The 23,195-nt window shown below is 48.4% G+C and overlaps 12 protein-coding genes across 12 annotated transcripts; 6 read left to right on the top strand and 6 right to left on the bottom strand.

The window, feature by feature from the left end:
- Nucleotides 1-635: 635 nt before the first annotated feature.
- xlnD (beta-xylosidase XylA) lies at nucleotides 636-3,014 on the bottom strand (the record flags this gene model as incomplete). Its single annotated transcript, XM_056717774.1, has 1 exon — nucleotides 636-3,014. The coding sequence occupies one exon, from the start codon at nucleotides 3,012-3,014 to the stop codon at nucleotides 636-638; it is 2,379 nt and encodes a 792-aa protein (XP_056581909.1).
- Nucleotides 3,015-3,768: 754 nt separating this feature from the next.
- N7517_000043 (putative ATP-dependent RNA helicase DBP6) lies at nucleotides 3,769-6,245 on the bottom strand (the record flags this gene model as incomplete). Its single annotated transcript, XM_056717773.1, has 2 exons — nucleotides 3,769-5,519; nucleotides 5,576-6,245. 2 exons carry the CDS (start codon nucleotides 6,243-6,245, stop codon nucleotides 3,769-3,771), a joined length of 2,421 nt encoding a protein of 806 aa, XP_056581908.1.
- Nucleotides 6,246-6,520: 275 nt separating this feature from the next.
- Nucleotides 6,521-8,191, top strand: N7517_000042 (phosphatidylinositol N-acetylglucosaminyltransferase subunit A/GPI3; the record flags this gene model as incomplete). Its single annotated transcript, XM_056717772.1, has 5 exons — nucleotides 6,521-6,537; nucleotides 6,594-6,625; nucleotides 6,681-6,715; nucleotides 6,768-7,156; nucleotides 7,204-8,191. The coding sequence occupies 5 exons, from the start codon at nucleotides 6,521-6,523 to the stop codon at nucleotides 8,189-8,191; spliced, it is 1,461 nt and encodes a 486-aa protein (XP_056581907.1).
- Nucleotides 8,192-8,591: 400 nt separating this feature from the next.
- Nucleotides 8,592-9,408, bottom strand: N7517_000041 (ADP-ribosylation factor family protein; the record flags this gene model as incomplete). Its single annotated transcript, XM_056717771.1, has 2 exons — nucleotides 8,592-9,304; nucleotides 9,360-9,408. 2 exons carry the CDS (start codon nucleotides 9,406-9,408, stop codon nucleotides 8,592-8,594), a joined length of 762 nt encoding a protein of 253 aa, XP_056581906.1.
- Nucleotides 9,409-10,034: 626 nt separating this feature from the next.
- On the top strand, nucleotides 10,035-11,765 carry N7517_000040 (uncharacterized protein; the record flags this gene model as incomplete). The annotated part of the gene is made up of 2 exons (XM_056717770.1): nucleotides 10,035-10,059; nucleotides 10,189-11,765. The coding sequence occupies 2 exons, from the start codon at nucleotides 10,035-10,037 to the stop codon at nucleotides 11,763-11,765; spliced, it is 1,602 nt and encodes a 533-aa protein (XP_056581905.1).
- A 292-nt stretch (nucleotides 11,766-12,057) lies between these two features.
- On the bottom strand, nucleotides 12,058-13,815 carry N7517_000039 (FAD-binding oxidoreductase; the record flags this gene model as incomplete). The annotated part of the gene is made up of 1 exon (XM_056717769.1): nucleotides 12,058-13,815. One exon carries the CDS (start codon nucleotides 13,813-13,815, stop codon nucleotides 12,058-12,060), a length of 1,758 nt encoding a protein of 585 aa, XP_056581904.1.
- Nucleotides 13,816-14,445: 630 nt separating this feature from the next.
- N7517_000038 (uncharacterized protein) lies at nucleotides 14,446-15,580 on the top strand (the record flags this gene model as incomplete). Its single annotated transcript, XM_056717768.1, has 3 exons — nucleotides 14,446-14,726; nucleotides 14,788-14,883; nucleotides 14,950-15,580. 3 exons carry the CDS (start codon nucleotides 14,446-14,448, stop codon nucleotides 15,578-15,580), a joined length of 1,008 nt encoding a protein of 335 aa, XP_056581903.1.
- Nucleotides 15,581-16,197: 617 nt separating this feature from the next.
- Nucleotides 16,198-18,105, bottom strand: N7517_000037 (Zn(II)2Cys6 transcription factor; the record flags this gene model as incomplete). Its single annotated transcript, XM_056717767.1, has 4 exons — nucleotides 16,198-17,223; nucleotides 17,281-17,424; nucleotides 17,481-17,993; nucleotides 18,046-18,105. 4 exons carry the CDS (start codon nucleotides 18,103-18,105, stop codon nucleotides 16,198-16,200), a joined length of 1,743 nt encoding a protein of 580 aa, XP_056581902.1.
- Nucleotides 18,106-18,810: 705 nt separating this feature from the next.
- N7517_000036 (alpha/beta hydrolase) lies at nucleotides 18,811-19,563 on the top strand (the record flags this gene model as incomplete). Its single annotated transcript, XM_056717766.1, has 1 exon — nucleotides 18,811-19,563. The coding sequence occupies one exon, from the start codon at nucleotides 18,811-18,813 to the stop codon at nucleotides 19,561-19,563; it is 753 nt and encodes a 250-aa protein (XP_056581901.1).
- A 532-nt stretch (nucleotides 19,564-20,095) lies between these two features.
- Nucleotides 20,096-20,967, top strand: N7517_000035 (cyanamide hydratase; the record flags this gene model as incomplete). Its single annotated transcript, XM_056717765.1, has 2 exons — nucleotides 20,096-20,633; nucleotides 20,759-20,967. The coding sequence occupies 2 exons, from the start codon at nucleotides 20,096-20,098 to the stop codon at nucleotides 20,965-20,967; spliced, it is 747 nt and encodes a 248-aa protein (XP_056581900.1).
- A 253-nt stretch (nucleotides 20,968-21,220) lies between these two features.
- Nucleotides 21,221-21,943, top strand: N7517_000034 (chitin deacetylase CDA4; the record flags this gene model as incomplete). Its single annotated transcript, XM_056717764.1, has 1 exon — nucleotides 21,221-21,943. One exon carries the CDS (start codon nucleotides 21,221-21,223, stop codon nucleotides 21,941-21,943), a length of 723 nt encoding a protein of 240 aa, XP_056581899.1.
- An 87-nt stretch (nucleotides 21,944-22,030) lies between these two features.
- On the bottom strand, nucleotides 22,031-23,185 carry N7517_000033 (mRNA splicing protein PRP18; the record flags this gene model as incomplete). The annotated part of the gene is made up of 3 exons (XM_056717763.1): nucleotides 22,031-22,223; nucleotides 22,279-22,813; nucleotides 22,843-23,185. 3 exons carry the CDS (start codon nucleotides 23,183-23,185, stop codon nucleotides 22,031-22,033), a joined length of 1,071 nt encoding a protein of 356 aa, XP_056581898.1.
- Between the last annotated feature and the right edge of the window lie 10 nt (nucleotides 23,186-23,195).

Raw genomic sequence — 23,195 nt, 5'->3', positions numbered from 1 at the left:
TATCCATTTGCTCTTTCACTTTCTTCATCCTGTCACTACCCAGCACATGTTCCAAATATGCCATATGATCGAAAGACACAGGTTATAATATGGTCTTTATGGTCTTCATCGCCCCCAATTGACTTTCGATTTTGCACTGTTTCTTGTTCTACCTGACAACCAACGGTATAGTTAGTTACTTGGCTCTCTAACTAGTTAGTTATATTTCTCAACACACGCTAACTAATGCAAGAAGTGCCTTGTGGAGTACGTCTAATAGCCAATGAATCCAAAATCTGAATGCTAGACAGCTGTACCTCATTAAGCACCGAATCGCCCAGAAATTAGGGTTCGGTGTAGGAGAGATATACGAAGTCTAACATATCAAACCTAACATTTCTCACACATCCCCCTTGAACAATATTACATCGGAAATCGAATAACTAACAAGACCTACCAACCATGCATATCGATAATGGTCATAAGACTGGTGCGGCTGTGGTAACCTTTATTCTTATTTCTCTTATTGTGAGGGCTGTATATAAGATGATCTCTTGATCGAGCTTTTTTCATGTTGCTACTATTCATCAAAACATTGAGATGTATTTATCCATATATTGTATTCGACTACAATATACACTGGTGGGAGACACAATTCACGAATGAAGAACAAGTTGCTCCTCCTTTGGCCAAGTAGCAATAGTGGCTGCAGCACCGGTCAAAGTGAATGACAGCACGGCCGAACGCTCATTGTTTAATGCAAGTTCATATTTGCCGGGATATACAATGCGGTTACCATTCTCATCAGTGCGAGCAACATTATCCAGTGAGATTGGAATTGCCATCGTCTGAGTGGCATGGGGCTCAATTCCACCGAGGCGATCAAAGCCAACCAGCCACTTGTTGGGATGCGGGCTTGGTCCAGCCTTTGTGTTGAGAAAGGCCATAGCGGTATAGTCAGAAGTGACAGTACCGGTGTTCTTAATTGCGACGGTGTAGTTCATAAATGGGACTTGTTCGACCACGTTGTGTCCGGCATCTGAGCGCGAGAGAAGCTTCGCAATGTCGAAGGAAGCTCCATTGTTGATTCCATGGGGATGAGCGAGTGAGGCCTTGAATGTTGTGTAGAATAGCCCATGGCCAAATTCATAAACTGGCTTGCCTGTATACCACATGTAAGTCTGTCCAGGGTTACTGCCCTTGGGGCGCAAGCTCATGTCGGTAGCAGGGAATTGAAGAGCGTACTCGGCAGGATATTGAGTGACTGTCAGACGACCTGCGGGTGCCCGCTTTCCGGTGAGGATGTCCAGAATTGCAGGACCCCCAGATTGTCCGGGGTAGCCACCCCAAACCAGAGAGTTTACGTTTTTATTGGACTTGAGCGACGAAGAATCCACTTGGCCACCACCCATCTGTAGAACAACTAATGGCTTGCCAAGCTCACTTAGCTGCTCGATCAGCTGAAGCTGATTACCAGGCCAGGTGATGTTTGCGCGATCCACTCCCTCTGCCTCGACGGTGTTGTCAATTCCCCCGGCGAAGATGACCACGTCAGAATTCTTTGCAGCCGATAGAGCAGCTTCAAACCCATCAGTCGATTCTGAGGAGATATTGGTGCCAAAAGCATAGTTGACATCAAGGTTGGAGGCATGCAGGGCAGCGAGCGGGCCGGTGAGATAGGGCGCTGCGCCATAGTAATTTCCCTGCAATGCAGTTGTTACATTTGCCCATGGTCCAATCAATGCAACGCTGCGGGTGTGCTTGGACAATGGCAGAGTACCATCGTTCTTGAGAAGGACAATTCCTTCTACGGCAGCCTCGTATGAGATGTTCCATGCATCGGTGGTAACGACATCAGACCAATCAAGATCTCGGTATTTGCTGTTGTTACCATCAAAATAACCCAGACTGACAAGGTTGGAATAGAAACGAGTGACAGCACGTTCAATTTCACTGCGGGAGATCTCGCCCTGAGAGAGCGACTCATTCAGATAGAGTTGATATGTCGCCCCACAGTCGATATCTGTCCCTGCCTGTATACTTTTCGCCGCAGCAAGCGAGGCACTGGAGGCATATCCGTGGGGGTTGAAGACATTGTAGACAGAATCGCAATCAGAAGAAACATAGCCATCCTCGACAAAGTCCCAGGTGTCACGAAGCAGAGTCTGGAGCAAGAAAGAATTGGCCGATGACGGAACGCCATTAACTGCGTTATATGATGACATTACGCTATGAACTCTCGCATCTCTCACTGCTGTGACAAATTGAGGAGTGTAATAGCTAGCGAGATCGAATGAGCTGATGTTCATATCATTCCCCAGTCGTGAATGGTCGCCCCAATTCTCGAGGTCATAACCAGCGTAATGCTTAGCTGTCGCAGCTAGTTTCAGGTTCTTTGGGTCCAACCCACCCTGAACGCCTGTTATGTATTCAAACCCGTAAACTGAGCAGAGTTGGATATCCTCGCCTGGAGTTTCCTGTCCACGGCCCCACACTGGGTGGCGGAACGAATTGATGTTGGGTGCATACACGTCGAGCCCATATCGACCCCCATTGTTGAATGCTCTGCCTTGTGTTGATATGATTCCACCGATTTGGTTGATCAAGGTGCGGTTCAGGGCAGCCATGGTAAGGATGGGCGATGGGAACGAGGTAGCCCAGCTGTAGTCCCCGGATTCGGTAAGATTGGCTCGATCCAAGCCATGAAGAGCTTCGCTCCAAACCTGGTAAGGTGGGAGTCCCAGCCGAGGAATTGCGGGAATGACGTTTCCAGTACTGTTTACGAGCTCTTCAAAGGTGAACATGGAAATGAGGGCAGCGGCTCTTTCATGGGGCTTTGCGGTGATGCTACAGACAATCGTCTTGCTGAGTGGGCCATTGGAGCAGTCTGGGAAAGAGAAATCGACCCTTGCCATGGTTTCGGGGTAAAGATCCGGTTGTGACTTGATATTATAGTCCACATAGCTGGTATTGTCCTGGGACAACGCGATCGGTGCAAAGGCAACCAGCAAGGCGAGTAGTGAAGTGACAGGCATTGCAGAAGTCTGTCTTTGAGAATGAATACTCATACATCTTTGCCCATGATGTGGGGATCAACTTATAGTCTGGGGTATGAAGAGGTGCCTCCACACATTTGGGTCCAGTTTGGAAGTTTCATAGTCGATCCCAAGGGATTTCACGCGGGGTTTTGAAATTGAGAGACATTTGGAGTGAACAATTTAGCCTGATCTTCTTTCCGGTTGCCGATGCATGTCGATCATGTCCTTCGTTGGCTGTCAAGGGGGTCAAGGGGCGAGGTGCATGGGTACCTCTATACCACGGTAGAAAAATTAACCGTTTTGCTTTCCTCGAACTTCTTTTCGGCCTTGCAATAGCTTCAGCACGCACTAGGATCAAGGCGGCCATGTTTCATGAAAAGGGCTGGTACCTAAAGAAGTCCGACACCTGAAGTCAGAATTAACGTCTGGGCAAAACAAGCTATTCAAGCTATTCAAGCCATCCGCTGAAGAAACGATAGGATTTGCTCAAGTTTAGCCTAAAATGAAGGCCCATATTAATGCAGTTCTCATACGAAGTTCAACCCCCGCATGACCGGGTAATAGACAATATATCCGAAGTTTTGCCGATGTACGTCTTTGGCCTTTGGGGAGAAGCCATGTAACTAATGAGAGTACGCAAAAACATGAGACTTCCAAGTCTTGTGAACAGATTATGATACAAGAATACCGCTATGAATGCAGAACACGTAACCACTCATAAAATACAATAAATCGCAAATATCAAGTCAGACTAGCCACGCTTGACCTCTTGCTCAAGCTTGTCCAAAGCCTTGGCATATTTGGGCTTGAGTGAGTCCAATGCGTCGGCCTTGATCTGGACACGCTCAAGGTTCGAAGTACGGGTGATCCGGCCGTCCACGCTGGCTGCGATCTCGTTGGCAAACCAGCGGCCCTCACGGTGAGCAACTAGGGACCACGCAGAGCCTGCGCGGCCAGCACGAGCGGTACGTCCGACTCGGTGAACGTAGGTAGTGATGCTGGTCGGGATATCGTAGTTGATGACATGAGTCAAAGATTCTAGATCAAGACCACGAGAGGCACGATCAGTAGCCACAATCACTGAGATGCGACCTTGTCGGTAAGCCGTCAATGTCTTCCTAGATGCAGAGGATTTGTTGGATTTAATGATAGTTCCCACGCGCTTGGCCAATGCGGGATGCAGAAGCGAAATGAGACGTGCAAGTCGAGAGGCAGACTCGGATGACTTGGTGAAAATCAGAACAGTCTTACGCGAGGGCGAGGGAACGACTTCCATAGCATCGGATTCCGAGTCAGATGAGTCCGAAGAATCGGAAGAATCAGAGTCCGAGTCTGAATCTGAATCTGACTCCGAATCTGACTCCGAATCTGACCCAGAAGATGAAGTGTCATCATCAGATGATTCATCAGAGCTAGTATCATCATCGGAGCTGGTATCGTCATCGCTGCTAGTGTCATCATCTGAACTAGAGCTGTCAGAGTCAGATGAATCAGACACGCTTGGAGCTCGGTCACCACTAATCTCAATGTGAGAAAGAAGAAGACGCAACAAATAAAGCGGCTTGAGAGATCCATCGCCAACTTGAATAACGTGCTCAGACAGAGTTGGGGGTAGGGCAAAGTGAGCATCTGGATGAATAGCAGATGGGTCTTCTTCGTCGGCAGCATCCTCAGACCCAATGATAACCATCTTGGGGTTGGCGAGGCGCAGCGAGTTGAGTTTAGAAATGTCGCGGGTCATTGTTGCACTCAGAATAACCTTTCGAGGAGGCTTGGCGTCAATCGAAAGTCCAAGTTCAGACAACAGCTTTCCACCAGGGCCAAAGGTTTCAGGGGCCTGTCGACTGTTCAGCGAGTTCATGACGACATCAACCCACTCCTGGAAACTTTCGTTCAAGAGACGATCTGCTTCATCAATCACAAGCCATTCGAGATACTTGAGGGTGAATCCCTTGGTGTAGCGAATGTGGTCAACGAGACGACCAGGGGTACAGATAAGGATGTCGACATTTGGCTCGGATCGGTGAATGTGACCAGGAAGAGACCCACTAGAGTCAATTGCCTCACTGACACAATCTTCCAGGCTCAAGTTCATCCAGTCGTTTCCTTTCAATCCGTCACGCTGCTGCTGTTGAATAGCCGGGTTGTAAACCTGGTCCACGCGCATCAAGAGTTTTTGCTCATCTTTGATAGCCACATTACCGACTGCGCTTCCGATATGAAGTTTGGACCCAGAAGCACATAGCTCACAGGATTCGCGAGCTTGTTTTACCAGCTCTCTTGTAGGAACCACAATCAATCCTCTAAGTCTGGAGGCAGGTCTCGGGGGCAGAGCGGTAACAAGGGGGAGAACATAGGAAAGTGTTTTTCCGGATCCAGTCGCCGCAGAGATACACAGATCTCCCGGGTGGTTTTGCTCTCCCTTCAAAAGGAGGGGAATGACAGTAGACTGCACAGCAAACGCTTCCTTGTAGTTCTGTTGTTCGAGAATTTTGAGAAGGTCTGGCTTGATTCCGAGCTCGGAGAATTTCTTTGTGTCCTGGGCAGATTTGCGCAACGGATTGGCAAGCCAGGGGGTAGAGATGAATATGTTGGGATTTGCTCTGCCTCGGGCGGGTTTTCTGGCTGAGGTAGCCGTTCAAGACCCTGTGCGTAGACAGCTTCGACAGCAGGTGTCTCATCTTCGACGGCTTCGGGTTCAACTTTTTTGGCTTTGGCGCTAGAGACGGTTTTGGTGCGCTCAAACTTTGACATAATTCCCGAATGCTTGTTCTTCGATTTGCGTTGTTCGACTTCCGGCGCTTCAACTTCTTCATCGTCGTTTCCTGTAATCACAGATGCAGCCGCATCATCCAATGTGTCGCCCGTTCCAGAGCTCTTTCGCTTGCTCTTTTTTGATTTGTCTTCCGTTTCGCTGACGCCGTTGCGCGAGTCTGCAACAGTCGCTTTTCTGCGGGCTGACGAGAGAGTACTTTCTTTCCGGGACGTCTCCGGGGAATTCGATCCCTGAGGCGCATCCTTGAGGTGCTTGCGCTTCTTGATGCTGCCATCATCTGTGACCTCTGCGATCGGCAAGCTTTCGCGTTTCTTGTGCTTCTTCGTTGGCGTGGGAGTAGTCGCAGCAGGTTGAGAGCCATGGGGATCTCTCTTGCGCTTGTGAGACTGAGTGGATTTGTGGGTCACATCAACCTTCTTAGAGGACTCAAGTCCTGGATTTTTGCCCACCATTCTCATGTAATTCCACCAATGTCGAAGTTGGCGTTGGATGGCTTCGTGGGGATCAAATTCCTTTTCTCGAATCTTTTATGCCGGCAGAAGACATAATAGCATTACCGCCCCAATCACCGCCCTGCTTATCGGGCCAGCTTCCACAGATGTCTCCAGGTCTCCTGTTGACTTGAATGGACTGGTGTTTTGAGCAGCAGATCTGTTCGCCATGGAAAGAAATTTGACAAGAGCAAACTTGAAACCTCGGAGCTCTCGCCCCGAGAACAACAGCCACGATGCCGTATAACATCGCGTCAGTATTTGTGTTCTATTGATGGTGATTACTTGCTAACATCGCTCGGGTTATAGAATGGTCAGTGACTTCTTTTTTCCCCAGTCAGGTATGTTTAGTTATTTCCCCTGCAGCTTACAGTACACATTTGCTGACTTGTCTAGGTGGAGTTGAGAGTCACATATACCAATTGTCCTCCGTAAGCACGCTAGCTTGTCGTTCGACCTGCGCTCTTTCTAATTGCTTCCCAGAAACTCATCGATCGAGGTCACAAAGTCATTATTATTACCCACGCGTATAAAGGACGCACCGGAGTCCGCTACCTCACCAACGGTCTGAAGATCTACCACGTTCCCTTCTTCGTTGTCTACCGCGAAACGACATTCCCTACTGTCTTCTCTTTCTTCCCCATATTCCGCAATATCGTCATCCGCGAGGAGATTGAGATAGTTCATGGCCATGCCAGTTTGAGTAGCTTCTGTGGAGAGGCCATTCTTCATGCGCGTAGTATGGGACTGCGGACTGTCTTCACAGACCATTCCCTCTTCGGATTCGCTGACGCAGCATCAATTCTGACCAACAAATTGCTCAAATTTACCTTGAGTGATGTTGATCATGCGATTTGCGTTAGTCACACTTGGTAGGTTTCCCGCGGCCGTACTGCACGACTCAACTAACAAGTTGCAGCAAGGAAAACACAGTACTTCGGGCTTCGTTGGATCCCTTAATGGTGTCAGTCATTCCAAACGCTGTGGTAGCAGAGAATTTCTGTCCTCTGTCTCAAACTACTCGTGCGCCTGATCAGGGCCTGACATCCCCCGCCGATACTCCAATGTCCCCCAGACAAATCGGGCCCGATGACCCGATTACAATCGTGGTCATCTCCCGACTTTTTTACAATAAGGGCACCGATCTTCTCATCGCCTCAATTCCGCGGATTCTTGCCTCCAATCCCAATACTCGCTTCATCATTGCAGGATCAGGGCCCAAAGCAATCGACCTCGAGCAAATGCTGGAACGCAACGTGCTTCAGGATAAAGTCGAGCTTCTAGGTTCGGTCAGACACGAGGAAGTCCGAGATGTGATGGTACGAGGTGACATTTATCTCCATCCTAGTCTTACAGAAGCATTCGGGACAGTCATTGTTGAAGCTGCTAGTTGTGGTCTTTACGTGGTCTGTACTCGTGTTGGAGGCATCCCAGAAGTTTTACCCCAGCATATGACAACGTTCGCCAAACCGGAAGAAGACGATATTGTGTTAGCAACCGGCAAGGCAATCACGGCTTTGCGCTCAAACAAAGTGCGAACGGACCGATTTCATGATCAGGTGAAGATGATGTATTCATGGCGGGACGTGGCCGCACGCACTGAGCGCGTGTACGAAGGCGTTATTGGTGATATTAGCCCAGAGGAATTCTATGGTTACTATCCAGGCCAGGGCTGGGAAGCGAGTGGGGATCGTGTCCGCAGCTTCGCGCTGATTGACCGGTTGAAACGCTACTACGGCTGTGGTGTCTGGGCAGGCAAGCTGTTCTGCCTTTGTGTCGTGATTGACTTCTTGATCTATGTCTTCCTTGAGATGTGGTTCCCCCGAGCCAACATTGACATCGCACGAAGTTGGCCGAAAAAGCCACCGGCGAGTAAATCTCACCAGACTACCAGAAGTGTTCGCTGAGGGGAAAAAAAGCAATACTCGCGGCAGAGTAGACCGACCTGTCAATATCTTTCTGGTCGGCTCTCAGTTATGCGCCTATCCTGCTTGTCTCGGACAGCTTATGGCTTCATTTAATCCCCCCTTCACGCTCTCTTGTGCCGCATGGTCTATTTTTACATATTCTCATCCATATTACCAATACATAATGTTTACCTGACGAAACAAAATAGCCAGAATCATGCGATATTTTCACCCGTCTAGATGATATGGCTAGTGGTTGATAGTTAAACAAACTTGAGTATCAAATAGACTCCATTGGTATATTAACAAAAAAATGTAATCATGAACAAACGCCATTATGCACCTTGATATGCTGCGCTCGGCATCATGTACGAGAATAGCCGACAGCCCCAAGTTTGAATCAACGCATGACCGGAGGCCGACCCTCTTTGTTCCACTTGACACGACTTTGTACCCACTCCACCGCCGCCTGGACACCAGACCCAAGTAGCGCGCTGACCGGCAGCACACGGCTGTCGCGGACGCCGCTTCCTGTTTCTCCTTCAAATACCTTCCGAACAAGTCCTTCCTTGATGCGAACCACTTCCACGCAATCCTCGCGGTCCTGCTTATTTGCTAACACCAGGATAGGAACACCAGCCACGTCGGCACTTTGTAAGACCGACTCGAGAACTTGACGGCACTCGTCTAATCGCCCAAACTCACTGCTGGCTGCGTTGATTCCGACGTTTTGCTCTGAAAAGGCCTCTGCACTTGTGCTTCCTCGTGTGCCGTTGCGTGCTGGACCTGCCACGGAGCTTGCGCGTCGAGCCAGTCGTGCGATATCGGGATCTTGACCAACGTCGGAACTGTCGACCACGAAGATGATCGCGTGGCAGCTAGTGTAGTAGCTCTGCCAAAGACCGCGCATAGATATCTGACCTCCCACATCCCAGATCTTCAAGTTCATGTCTGGTAGAGATATCGTTGCGACATTCTGCCCGACGGTGGGGACGGTCTTTCCGGGGTTTGGTGCCGGGGCGCCATCGGAACGGGGTTGGTACAGCGCCTTGATCTGGGAGAGAAGGGTTGTTTTGCCTGCATTGTCTAAGCCAAGCAGGATAACAGAATACTCTGTAGTTCGAGATAGTCAGCTTTGGAAGGTCATGCGATCGAAGAAAGCAGTTACCTTCTTTGCTCGTAGCGGCTAAGTATAGCGACTTGGCCAGGTGATACATGATCGCGTTCCCTATGGAAAGCTTCAAGGCCAAGCGCGATTGCAGTTATAGAAAACGGGATCGAAAACAGAAATCATGACATCGTCAGTTATCTGTCGTTGAAGCTGTTCCCCGGGGCCGCGTTGCAGCCTCATCCGTTTTAGGAAACTAGGGCTTAGGGCTGAGCTCTGGGGATTCCCATCTGAACTACATCGGGCATTTCAATGTACATGTACAGTTTACATGCATTCTTCAACATTCAAATATGATCTATCTCAAACCCAAAAATATGATGAGATAATGATGGACACAATTCCCCGGCAAATACTCCCTCGGCTTCAGTTTCCTATTCATTCGGCAAATGGAAAATCGTCGACTTTCCCGGTCTTCTTCTCCCCACCAGCCACTCCGCTTTAGGGTTTGTCAGCTTCTGATTATTGATCGACTGAATACGAACTCCCCCCATTTTGTCTAGGCGTTCAGTTTCCTCTTGAATTCCTGGAATGTTACAGTCCCTATGGCCTTGCTGTCGACCTCTGGTGAGAAGGCAGTGTGACAAGGATCTCCCGTTTTGATTGGATACCTCATCGCATGTCTATACCAGTATGCTACACACTGCATCACTTATTTGATATCCATCGCTGTCAATGGAGATTGATACTATCATCGTCGGTACGTCTATCATGGTTGTCCCATGTCAAGGCCATTCGGGACTTTTGTGCTGCCTGAGCCCCACCATTCCACCCCGCGCTGTTCGAAGTACTTGTGAAATGGCAACTGATTGAAACTCGATTGTACCAGGCAATGGGCCGTCGGCTATGATCCTTTCATACATCCTCCATGGACACATCCCTTTCTACTCATCCGACCCTCCACATCCTGATCATTTATTGGACGCCAAGTTGAAAGCCGCCCCAGAGATCTTGAATGCCGATGTGAACTCTCTTACAGCGCACTTCGACGCGTCACGCCTATCATACTCGACTCAGGCCCTTCCCGTGAACGTCTTACTAGACACACTTGTACGGCCAAGTGTTGATGTGGATGAGCCTGGCTGCATCTCAAATATTAATTGGCGCTCACAGCCTGAGAAGGCTGTCTCGCATCTTGTTTTTGGAAAGCCCTCGAAGCCTGGAGGCCAATGGACAGAGGATCCATGGGGCGCGAACTGGGATATTCAGACATTGAGTTATGCGGCAATGCTGTCCCTGCCGGGGTACTCCTTTTCCGACCATCACAAAAGGACAACGGGAAGGGATCTACCGTCATATACAAGGCCTACACGGCGCGAGATTGCCGATTATTTTTCTGCCTATCCCGAGGCTGTGCATATCAATGATGCGTTTCGGTGTGGGGAAGAACTAAAGGGAATTTCCCGCACCGCTACTGGGTTTTATGTTCGTTCTCATAACCTTCACTGCAAGCGCCTAGTCCTGGCAAGTGGAATCTTTTCCGAGGTCCTCACACCAGAGCCGGTTTTACGTCCATTACTTGAGACCAAGCCTTTGCCTGACGTCCCACTACTCGTCATTGGATCTGGCTTCTCCGCTGCGGATGCCATCATCTCCGCCTCCCCAAACCAAAAGATCTTACACATATACAAATGGTCTCCGAATGACCGCCCATCGCCTCTCCGGGCCTGCCACCAGCAAGCATATCCTGAGTATGCCGGTGTCTACCGTCTTATGAAACGAGCTGCCCTCACAGCCGAGGCTGCAGCTAAAGACCAGCGGCCAAAGTACCGACGTGCGACTTCAACGCCATTCCTTGAAAGCCGGAATTGGGAAGACATCTATGAAGGTCTTCCTAATGTTGAAGTGACAGCTGTAGAAGTTCACGGCGACCTGGCGACGGTCTCATTCCACCGCCAAGATGGAACTGTCTTCTCTCGGCCTGTGCGTGGCCTGGTGTATGCTGCTGGCCGGCGAGGCACGCTAAATTACCTTGATCCCGAGCTCCGCTGTGAAGTGTTGGGGCAGGGCAATCAAGAGGATTCAGCTGTCACCGGCCAGACCCTCCGTGCGAAAGCAATTGAGGACCTGGAGGTTGCACCGGGAGTTTTCATCATCGGCAGCTTAACTGGAGATTCTCTGGTCAGGTTCTCATACGGCGGATGCGTCTACACTGCTGGGCATCTGATAGATGGCGAACGGGACAGCCGCAGTGTCTGCAGTAGTCTCGCGTCATCCCCTAAACTACATGGTTCTTCGCTTTCCGTGATGAACGGTATGGATGGGCACCTTGTATACCCAACCGGCGATACATCGGACCTGACTCGTGAAGATACCGTCAGCAAAATGTCAACCGTCACAGACCAGCCTGTTGTACGTGGTTGGTGGAAGACATTCTCCCGCATGTGGAACGATTTTACACGATAAGTGTAAGACGAAAATACGTTGCATGTATAATCACGATCCCAAATGTAAAATTCTAGAAATGCCATGAAAAGGCACATATCTTGTTTCAAATATTATATACGAGGATCTTCCCCCTTGCTTGCTCCTTCATCCAAACTCTTTGGTTGCAGTTCACAACCAAACCTCCAACTTTTTCTTCAATTCAAAATGAAAGATGCGCCGAAGCCGCTAATAGCAGGAGTAGAATGGGCTTCCCAGCCGTTCGCGTTAGTTTCTCTCATCAGTTTCTCTCATCCCAGCGGATCAGAGGAACTTACTCGTGTTCACCTCTCCACCCAACACACTTCCAACAATCAAACATATGAGTCGGGTCATATATGTTCTTAGCCTCCAAAAGCCTGGGATAGTTCGATCCAAAATACGTTTGCTTCCAATCTGGCTCGAGGTAATGTGCTTCATTAAAATACGCACCACCACCAGGGCTCAACCTCTTCAAAGGCTCGATGATCTGCAAAAAGGCTTCTGCGACACTTGCCTGTTTATCAGCCTCCAAAGGATTTGCCCATTCCCCGACGTGAATGACATGCCAGAGCGCGGTACGCCAAGCTCGATGTGCAGATGACATCTGGTTCTTATCGAGATTTGAGACTGGCGTCTCCAAGACAATTTGGGTTCCAGTGAGATTCAGGTGACTCCTAGCGGTTGCAATGCCTTGTATGACACCCTCCACGAGTTGATCGATGGTTTCAGGAGCATTGAAAACCGTGCGGGGGATCAAGCGTGATGCCAGTATGGAGAAGATCCCAGACGGTTCCGTGACCTTGGCATCGGCAGCAGTGACGGTGAGATAATTGGCATAGTCAGGGTATGAGGTATAATGGTTGGCAGAGACAGAAAGATCCGTTCTGTTGCTCAGGAATTCGGCAAATGAGGCACTGGCTGATCTCAACTTTGAGCCACCATCGCCATAGGGCAATACCATTGAGATCGCTATTTTCTCTGGGAAGTATTCAAGTTGGCCGGTAACAAGTTGGGCCGACCAGTCAGCCTGATTTTCCGCATGAGCCGTCAGGATCTCGCGCAGAGCCACGTTCTGAGTTGCATCACTTGTATCACCGGTAAAATTGGCTGTGAACGTGTATGTATGGATGGGCAGAGAAGGGTACACTTGAACTCGGTACTTGGTGAGTACAGCAAAAGTGCCGCCTCCTCCCCCACGCATGGCCCAGAAGAGCTCCGGTTCGTTGCATTGATTGATGGTGCGAACTTCTCCATCTGCAGTCACCACCTCGAATTCAACCGCATTGTCGGCCATCAAGCCATAGGTGGTTGTGAATGACCCGACGCCACCACCTTGGGCGAAACCACCGGCTAGTCCAACAGATTGTTCGTACCCTCCTGTGATGTCCATTCCCTTCGAACTGAAGAAATGATATGCGTCGGTTGCGATGACTCCAGCTCCCAGCTCCCCGACATTCTGACTGTTGGCCAGGGAGCAGTTGTATGCAGTGAAGTTGGAGCTGAACGCAATGGAATCAAGATTGTGGGTCCAAATAGCGAGCGTATTAGGAACTGACGATCGTCCGAAAAAGTCATGACCAGTGTTCTTCACGCTGATGCGAATGTTGTGGGCATGTACGAATCTTAGAGCAGCAGAGATATGAGAGGCATCTTGGACATCCACATAATATGATGACAGTCTCCCAAGCGCGCATGTACTGTAGAGGAGCTCTGATGGTTGGGTTTCTAGTAAAGCACATCCCGTATTACCACAGGTCTCCCAATTCAACCAGTATGTCTGCCCGTAGTGCGTGCCCCTCGGGATACTATCACCATAGTATTTCTCCACGGCTTGGCAGGCGTTTTCATCATAATGGAGAGAGTTTTTATAGCAAGGGGCCGCGATTGGAACAGTCTCATGCAAATGGCCATCAATGGTCGCATTGAATTGTTGCCATTCTTTCGATGATGGCCAGCACTTTTGACCTGGGCGACAATCATAACCGGGGTCAATGGTAGCTGAAACTCCCAAGACCAAACAAATTGGGATGAAAGAAATCAAAGATAACATACTCAAAAGCTCAAAGTAAAAAAGCCGGGGTCTTTCTAAACATCTAACATATTACAACTACTGGCTCTTTGTGCATTTATAGATTTTTACCTCGAACCAGGCGGCTCATTTTGCTAGTTTACCGTCAGCCTTGCGACGCCTTATGACGTTTTTACATTATTTTCTTTAGCAGGTTTAGATTCGTAAGACTCAAATACTACCGAATTCAGGCAGCATCGAAAGGATTGACTCATGGCGTTCGTACCAGCAACTTACAGGTTTCCCGAAAGGGCAAGGCTTTCGATGACCCGCATACGCTAGTCTCAAACAGGAAAGGCGGGTGGTGTTCCGCATGGAAACTCGGGAAACTCCGAAGCTTAGATTTGCTTATTTGCATCTTTGAATCTTTGCATCTTTGCTACATGGTTGATCATAGCTTCTTTCTCTTAATTGTGGCTTCTAATTTGGGAATTGAACAGGGCTGAGTGGGGAATGCCTAGTTTTCCAGGACCCCCAGGGGGATTATAATTTAGTATATAAAGCCTCTTCTCGTTTTATGTGAATTAACAATAAGAACCATCTTTCTGCAGTCTTAACCCTCGATATTACATTCTTAATTCTTTGACAAGTCCCTCAAACATTGACCAAATTATGGCTGTCGTCACCGCAGAGCACGTCGCCATCGCAGAGCTGATTATCTATATCCCAACGGCTTTGCTCACCATCTGGGTGGTTCTCCGCCATGGCTTTCATAAGCAGCTAGGCTGGATTTACTTGAGCATCTTTTCAGGAATCCGAGTTGGTGGGGCTGTTATGGAGATCCTGAGCACGAAGAACCCAAACAATGCAAATGACAAAGAATGGGCCTTGATTTTGCAGTCCGTCGGACTGTCTCCACTTCTACTATCAACATTGGGTCTATTAAAACGAGTGTGAGTCCATATTCGAGATATTGGTTTATCAATTGAACTTATCAAATTGACTAGCTGATAGGTTTGACGAGACATCGCAGCATGTGCCATCAAGTCCAGACTCCAAACGCAACATCTTTTTGCAGGTATTCGCATCTTTCGGCATTACTGGCAGACTGTAAGTAGCTCTGTTGTTGAACGAGTGAATATTCGAGTTCACACTGACCCATTCTATCTTCTCCAGGATGAAAATATATTCGAAGAGAGCCACAGCCACATCAAGACGCAGCAAGGTTGTTCAACTCTTGCATCTGCCCGCACTTATTGCCCTAATCCTCGCTATTAGCGGCGGAACCGATCAGGCCTCCTCAGATATCTCGGACCATGCTAGTGGCAAGACCAAGACCCGTGTTGCAATCATCCTCTTCCTAGCCATCTATGTTGCAACCTGCACACTATGGACCATCACAGTGCGGGATATTGGCATCATGGTATCGAGTCAAAACCGGATCTTTTTCTGCGTGCTCCTCGCGCTGCCTTTCATCGCGATTCGAATTCTCTATAGTCTGATCAGTGACTTTGGGAACAATCACCAATTTTCGATAGTCGACGGTGATACTAGGATTCAACTGGTGATGGCTACACTTGAAGAATTTGTCGTTGTCTTGATGTACACAATCGTGGGCCTGATCACCCCCAAGTCGGTCTCGGTTGCTGGCATGACCGATTCCCGTCAACAGGAGACTTTCCGGACAACCGCGGATGTTGAAAATGGCCGTCGGCATAGACATGCTGATCGCCCTCCATATGATGAAGTTCCATATGCTCAGGCTGCGGCTCAAGAGGCCTATAACCAACAGCATGTGCGGCGTTAGTTGTGGAAGGTAGATTGTCAGATTGGGTTGTTATGTTTAAAACTTTTGATTGAGTTAGAAAGGGAAAATGTGTCAGTTCGAGGCGTTAGGCTATAGATCTCTTTTGTTATTGCTGTCAATTATCATCGTTGCGTTTGGTCTATATTTCTTTTATCTTCCGTACAAAAGCATAACATTGAAATTATTTCCTTGGGCGAGATTACTCTTGAGGTTTCAAAAATAGAAAACTATCCAATCTCATTTCTCATCCCACTATTCACTTTAATACATGGATACCATAGGCAAGAAGCCCGAGGCAGATTCATACCAGTTTGAGCTTTTGTGTAGAGAACATGGACACGGGACTCGGATTATCATTCATGAGCGGTGTTTTATTACAGTGTTGTGGGCTTATACTACCAGCCTTGTAGTCATGAGCAAGATGCATGCTACTGCAATGCTCTCGCGTCCCTGGCTTCTACTCTTGTACGTAAATCCGCGAAAGCTAGGAGGTCTTCATCTCTCTTTACATATTCATAAAGTTGATTACCACAATATAAATTCAAGGCTAGAAAAAAATCCAATATCAAAACCGAAAGAAAATAAGCAATACCCTCAATATTCCAAGTAACATCTCACTAAGTGGTGTCATGGATGGGAGTGCCGTCTGGTGACATCCAGGCCCGAGAATCCATCCCATCCCGCAATAATTGCGCCGTAGCTAACGCTTGATTGATTCCCATGGAATGTCCAATCTTCTCAAGACAACCAATTATCCATTTGCGTAGCTGAGGAGATGCAAATCCAGAGTTTGCAGCAATTAACAGGGGCCACACCAGTGTGACGCCCCCAGCCCCTGATACCTCGAAACTAGGAGACAAAGGCGAGGGATAGTGAGTCTCTGAATTCATCGTGTTCGTGTTGGGTAGGAACGCCCCAAGGTATGCTGCGTCTGTTTCCAAAGATGAGCTCCTCTCGGCAGATGTAAATGCGGGCATTGAGGGCCACGGTAAAGGTGTGGTTGAAAATGAGCCATGTGAATTTCCCTGTTCTGACGCGACAGGATAGGATTCACCAGCAGCGCTTTGGTTGGAAGATGGCCAATCATAGGTGTCCTCCATGCCCATGCCCAAATGAAAAGGCACACTGGCACAGATATCATCCACGAGTTGGTGCGCAATCTGTCGGCTTTGACTCGCAATAATTTGCTGTTGATGGAGGCTGCTGCTCCCTGGTGAATTTTCAAGTAATTTCACAGCGTCGAGAAGCATTTCATGCATCAAAAGTCGGGCGGCGCGAGCATTGTTCCAAACACTGCTTACCGAAAGATTGCGATAGACATGGTAACTATCGCCCCAAACGGTGCGGATGACGGGCTCCCCGTCCACCAGCGGTACTTTGACTGTTTTATACCCCCACGAGGGAGGCGCAGTAAGGAGTATCGACATGAGGTCTGCGTCAAGGTTCAGGGTACGACGGATGATCTCGCTGGGCTGCGTGATACTGCCATCTTTAAGGGCTGCGCAGAAGTTGGTCAATTGGATGACCACCCGGCTGACCTCATCGACCATTCGGTCATCTGGGTCTCGGTATTGCTTTGCATCTTGTGTGAGCTGGGTCATAGTTGGAGAGCTGTATTTCTCTTGGTATATTTGGCTAATGCTCTAGGTGGTGATATGAGAATAATGCCAATCAGCCAGTCCAATGGGTGAGAAACATACAATTTGTGCCCGCAGGTTCGTGAACAAACCCAAACCCTCCTGTCGAGTCAATTGTTCTGAACCTCGATGCTCAATTAGATTTTTGGCTCCGTCCATGTGCTTGATCCATCGGTCTATAAAGGAATCATCGCTGCATGTCATTACCTTGAGAGAACCCACATTAGGCGAGATACAAATAAAATCGGCAACTCAACACTTACCTCAAACATGCCCAGTAGTACCACAGCTGCTAGTGTATCATCTCTCTTGGATAGAACTGGGTCTCTGAGGGCATCATTGGTCTGTGATAGTGCGGTCGTATATTCTTTCCTAGCTTGGAACATCATTCGGGGAGAAAGACGAATGTTCGACAAGGCCGCTAATCCCACTGCGGTCAGCGCGGTGGTCAAAACCGGCGAATTCCGAGTGTCTTTCATCAAAGGCAGCAAATAGGACATGTGGCCCCCGCAGGGACCCCCGGACATGTAGTTCACGAAGACATGAGCCTTGCCTAATTCTTGAACTGGGTAAACCAGACTGTTTCTGAGTGGAGTCCTATTTTGAACGCTAGTGGAGATGCTAGTGGTTGTGCGCTTTTTTCGTGTAGGCTGTTGAGACTTGCGGATTATATCCTCACTTTGATCTCGAAAACTCCAATCTAATGGATCTCGATATCCGGGGCAATCCACTTGCGCCCGCATGCATTGGGTACATGATGGTGATCCTTGATCGCACTAGGGAAATTTTAGTGAAGTTCTCTCTCTTTTTTCTGGAATTATTTCATACTTTCAAGCGACGGGTACGACAACGCCCACAAGCAGGGCTTGGCTTTCCACAATAAACCATCTGTCAAAATCTTGGCGTATCCCAAAGAAGAAAGTTATACGTTGAAAGGTTGAAAAGGGAAAAAATCGATTTTGGGTAAGCAACTCGTTTTTTTTTTTAGAAAGTCCAAGATTTATAAGAGCTTATCTTATTATTTTTTCCTCCAATAGTTGCAGCCTGTTAAGCCTTAAAAATGTAAGTTCAAAATACGAGAGAACTATGCCTTTGCCCAATGTAGTCAGCAGTTCGTCAGCCCTACCTAGGTACTGCCCAGGTGCATACTGCATAACCCTCATATCCCCCCCCAATATATATATATATATATACTATATTTACTGAAATTCAATAGGATCTACATGTTCCATGATTTCCTATATTCTATACCGAAAAAGTTAGTTTCTTCAACGTTTTCCCCCTTTCTCCACTGTCTCTTGGCTGCTTCGCTTAATATAAATCGCCCCATACATACTAACGGGAACCGGTTGGTCATAACGGTGTTCCCCTTCAGTTGCCGACTGAAATGCCTTCACATCCTGTTTGGGGAATTCAGTTCATTTCCCCTGTGTAGATCTCTACTCCGAATGTCTTCCGACATAAACATTCCCGATATCGGGTAGGAGTTGTTGACCCCGAGGATTTCCCATAAATATCACATCTCTCCTCTTTTCCACGTATCTCTATATCTCATTTCTAAACACAACACTTCTTCCGTTCTCTTCCTTGAATATGACTGAATCCACTACTATTCTCTTCGTTCCAGGTGCATGGCATAGCCCCGACTGCTATGATCCAGTGGTACAACGCCTCGAAGCCGCAAACTACAAAACCGACAAAGTCTACTTGCCCTCAGTTGGTCCTGCAGAGCATCACTTGAGCTTTGATGCAGATGTTGCACAAATTCGCACTCAAATCGAACGAGCAGCGGATGCCGGGCAAGAAGTCGTCGTGGTTGTTCACTCTTACGGTGGCTTGCCTGCAAACGACGCCATCAAAGGTCTAGACATCAAGACACGCCAGCAGAATGGTCTGACTGGGGGCGTTACTCATCTATTCTTCTGCACCTCCTTCGTCATCAAGGAAGGAGATTCGCTAATTGGCGCTTTCGGTGGAAATGACCTGCCATGGTTTATCGTCAGCGACGATAAGCTGGAAGTCAATCCTGCCAATCCGGAGAAAACCTTCTACCACGACTGTGATGCCGTCCAAATTGAGACTTGCATTGCAGCCCTGAAGCCTCACAGTTATCAGACCCTCCACAGCCCTTGCACCTATGCTGCGTGGAAGGATGTACCAAGTACCTACATGTACTGTACTGAAGATGCTGCTATTCCCCTGGTGGTTCAAAAGGGAATGGTCGAAGGAACAGCAAATGGAATTGGAATGAGGACAGAGTCGGTGGACGCATCGCATAGCCCATTCCTCAGTAAGCCTGATGAAGTCACTGCGGCGATTCGGCGGGCTGCTGGGGAGATTATTTGAGCTTTAGCCTTTGGGTTTATACGGTGTTGATATTTTATGTTTGGATATAAAGGAATAGAATTAGATATTAGCATTAAGAATTCTATTTGGATAATCAAATTGATCTATAGCGTCAATTCGAACCATTGTAAATATACTTGATGTATAGACGAATATCAGGCTGGAAGTATCCCCGTAACGATGGACATATGTACAGAGATACCTTGAATTAAAAGCATACATCTTACATCTAAAAATAGTTGAATATTTGAATATTTGGGGTTCAATTCCAATGGCCAAAAGACTGTCCGAAATGGCTTCCCCTTCTGGTCAGCAATTCGGTGGTGAGTCATGGTTACATCTCTATAGAGACGATGTGCTTACCAATTTGATATTTATTATTATAGGTATTATATATTCATTCTTTGCTTAATCTTGAAGGGAAAGTAGTGAGAGAGTATAAAAGTCGCAGAGTAACCCCAGACTTTGACCGCTACCTACATATGTACCTTCTTAACTCGACTCTCTCTTTCTCTTTCTCCAACCCCAAAACATGTGTCCATCCAACCCAATCTCGGCCTATGGTTTCACAGCCGTTGTATCTTCAGCTACTGCTCTTCTTGCGACAGATCCGCCAGCAATACCTGCCCCAGCCATTGCAGTCTCCGAAGTCCCAACTCCAGCAACGCCCCTCGCCCAACGGATCGACGAATATGCAAAGTCCCATCTTCCTGAGCCAACATACAATCACTCCCTTCGCGTGTATCACTTTGGGCTGGCGATCAAGCGATACAGGTTCCCCGAATGGGCCTTTACCGATGAAACCTACTTCCTTGCCTGCCTCCTTCACGATATCGGAACAACCCAAAGCAACCTAGAAGCCACCAGAATGAGCTTCGAGTTCTTCGGAGGGTTGAAAGCGCTGGAAGTTCTGCAGAACCTAAAACCTTCCTTTGTAGGAGGCTCGGTCGCAGTCGCCCCGAAAGATCAAGCAGAGAGCGTGGCAGAAGCAATCATCCGGCATCAAGACTTGTGCGAAAAAGGTAAAATCACAGCTCTTGGTCAACTGCTTCAGCTGGCAACAATATTCGGTATGTTCGTTCCTCTGCCAGAATCGATTGTCCTTGCGTCATGGTACAAGGCCCCTTGAACCACGACCAAATACACTCCTATCCACTTGTCTGGGCAAAGGATAGCTCTAACTCGTTGGAAACAGACAACACTGGCTCCTATGCCAATCTCATTCATCCCTCAACTATTCAAGATGTTTCCAACCATTTCCCTCGTCTGGAATGGAGTTCGTGCTTCGCTGGTACCATCCATGAAGAGAATCGACTCAAACCTTGGGCACACACAACGACACTTGGAGAGGAAGAATTTCGTAGCAAGGTGCTAGGAAATACTCTGATGGCACCCTATGAATGATGGCATCTCGAGGATTCCGACTGGTTGCCTATGTGTGATTGATGGCTGATATGGAGCTCCTAGAGCTTCTAGACGCCGGAAATAAACATCGAAAACGAAGAGGAATTAACAATCACAATGAAATGAGCATAGTCGCATTTGATTCTCAAAAGTAGGAAAATTGTCCAGTTGGTATAGAGATGGGTGTAGCCCAAGCTAGATATCTCCCGCGAACTTCAACAAAACACCTTGAAATCCTTCATAGAAACCAAACATGCTTCAAGCTATCCTCGCCACCTTCTTTCTCCTCATACCATTTTATTGCATATACAAACCCCCATCTCTGCTCATTCGTTACTGTCAACGTCGCTGGCCCGACGTGCTCTTCCGCGTGGACACAAACAAAAAAGTGGTCGCATTGTCGATTGACGACGCCCCCTCTATACACACACCTGCAATTCTTCGTCTATTGCAATCGCACAATGCAGCTGCGACTTTCTTCGTGATAGGATCCCAAATCCCAGGACACGAATCTGTCTTGGCTGAACTCGTACGAGCTGGCAACGAACTCGCCAACCATGCCATGTATGATGAGCCATCGCGTGCACTCAGCAACGACGTCTTGGCAGAGCAGATGCGAGCAGTCCATGTCAAAATCCAGGAGGCATATGTCGCAGCTGGAAATACATCCCAGCCTGAGAATTGGCTTTTTCGCCCTGGCTCGGGATTTTTCAGCACCCGGATGAGAAATCTCGTAAAGGAGCTGGGATATCGGCTCGTGCTTGGCGATGTGTATCCGCATGACCCACAGGTGCCATTTTGGAAATTGAACGCGAGTCATATTTTGAGTATAGTCAAGCCAGGAAGTATTATTGTCTGTCACGATCGGAGAGAGTGGACAGTGCCTATGTTACAGAAGGTGTTGCCGGAGTTGAATCGCAGAGGGTATCGCGTTGTCACGGTCTCCGGGTTGTTGAAAGAGACCAGTTCAAACTGATGGCGGAATGAATATTACGGGCTGTGAATGCACTTGTCTTTCTTCTCGAAACGCTATGGGTATATTCGAACACTCTTCTCAACACGGCTAACCCATCATCTGCAATTGATCCTCCGGAGGCCAGCGGACTTGCGCAAAGCTCAAGCAGCGCTTGATACTCTGTAGATACTTGCGAGTAATCTCGTCACTCAGAATGTGTGCCTGCTGGTCACTTTGATGCAGCTTTTCTCGTGCAGATCGCTCGTGAATACCAACCATGGTCACACCAATGGGCCATGCTCTATAGACATGTTAGCGTTATTTCCAAATTTACCAAAGGGGTAGGATCAACATACGCTTTACCAATGCTTACTCGTAGGTATGCATCGTTTGCATCGACGTATCGCCGCTGCTGCGCCTTGTGCACAATCTCAACGATCGGTTCCAACAGCCCGTCCTCCAACTCGGCCTTCTCGAAGAGGCGGAACAACGGCGTCATGTTTTCGCGTGATTGGATCATCGCATTATATGCTTGTTTTCCCTGGAAACTTTCACGCACCGAGACGTCACGCTTTGCTAGTGCCAGTTCCCATTCCGACAAAACCATGTTGAAGTAAGATCCCAACTGCCGGAAAAGGAACAGACGGCTCTCTTGATCTTTCGGGATCTTGGCCGGGATGATCATCTGTCCACCGGGGACGGGCTCCAAGGTGGTGGGGATAGGTCCATCGGTCACCTTCTTCTTAGGAATAGCGGCCCGTTGAACCAGACGACGGTATCGTCGAAGACGGGCTCGATAATCCTCTCCGAACAATTGTATTGGAGCATTCATCTCTCGTAGTTTTGCAATAAGCTCCTCCTCTTCAATATCTTCCTCCGTGTCACCGTCGGCTGGGGGTTCTCAGGCAACTCAGGCAGACCGAGCCTTCGCCGCCGTTCACTTTCTTTGGCTCTTTCTTCTTCTTCTCTCCTCGTCTTGGACACCTCGGCTAGTCTTCGCTTCTTCTCCTCACGTTCTCGGTTTCGATCCGCTTCTTCGTCTTCGAGCTTGCGCTTATTCGCCATGCGCTCTTCACGTTCGCGTGCAATCCGCTCTTGCTCTTCGTTGTAAGCTTCAATGCGGGCAGCTTCGACATCGCCTCGTCGCAGATATTTTTTGGTTGGCGCTGCGGGGGAGGGTTTTCCGGTATCTTTGGATGGCTTGGAAGCATCGCTACCCTTGGCCTTAGAGATCTCCTTGGACATCAACGCGGCGAAATCCATGGTGGCGGGG

This window comes from Penicillium concentricum (assembly GCF_028827145.1).
Source record: "Penicillium concentricum strain IBT 3081 chromosome Unknown utg000001l_segment0_segment0, whole genome shotgun sequence".
Classification (NCBI taxonomy): Eukaryota; Fungi; Ascomycota; class Eurotiomycetes; order Eurotiales; family Aspergillaceae; genus Penicillium; species Penicillium concentricum.
The sequence above is the reverse complement of the archived record's forward strand: the minus strand, read 5'-3'. Positions and strand labels throughout refer to the sequence as shown.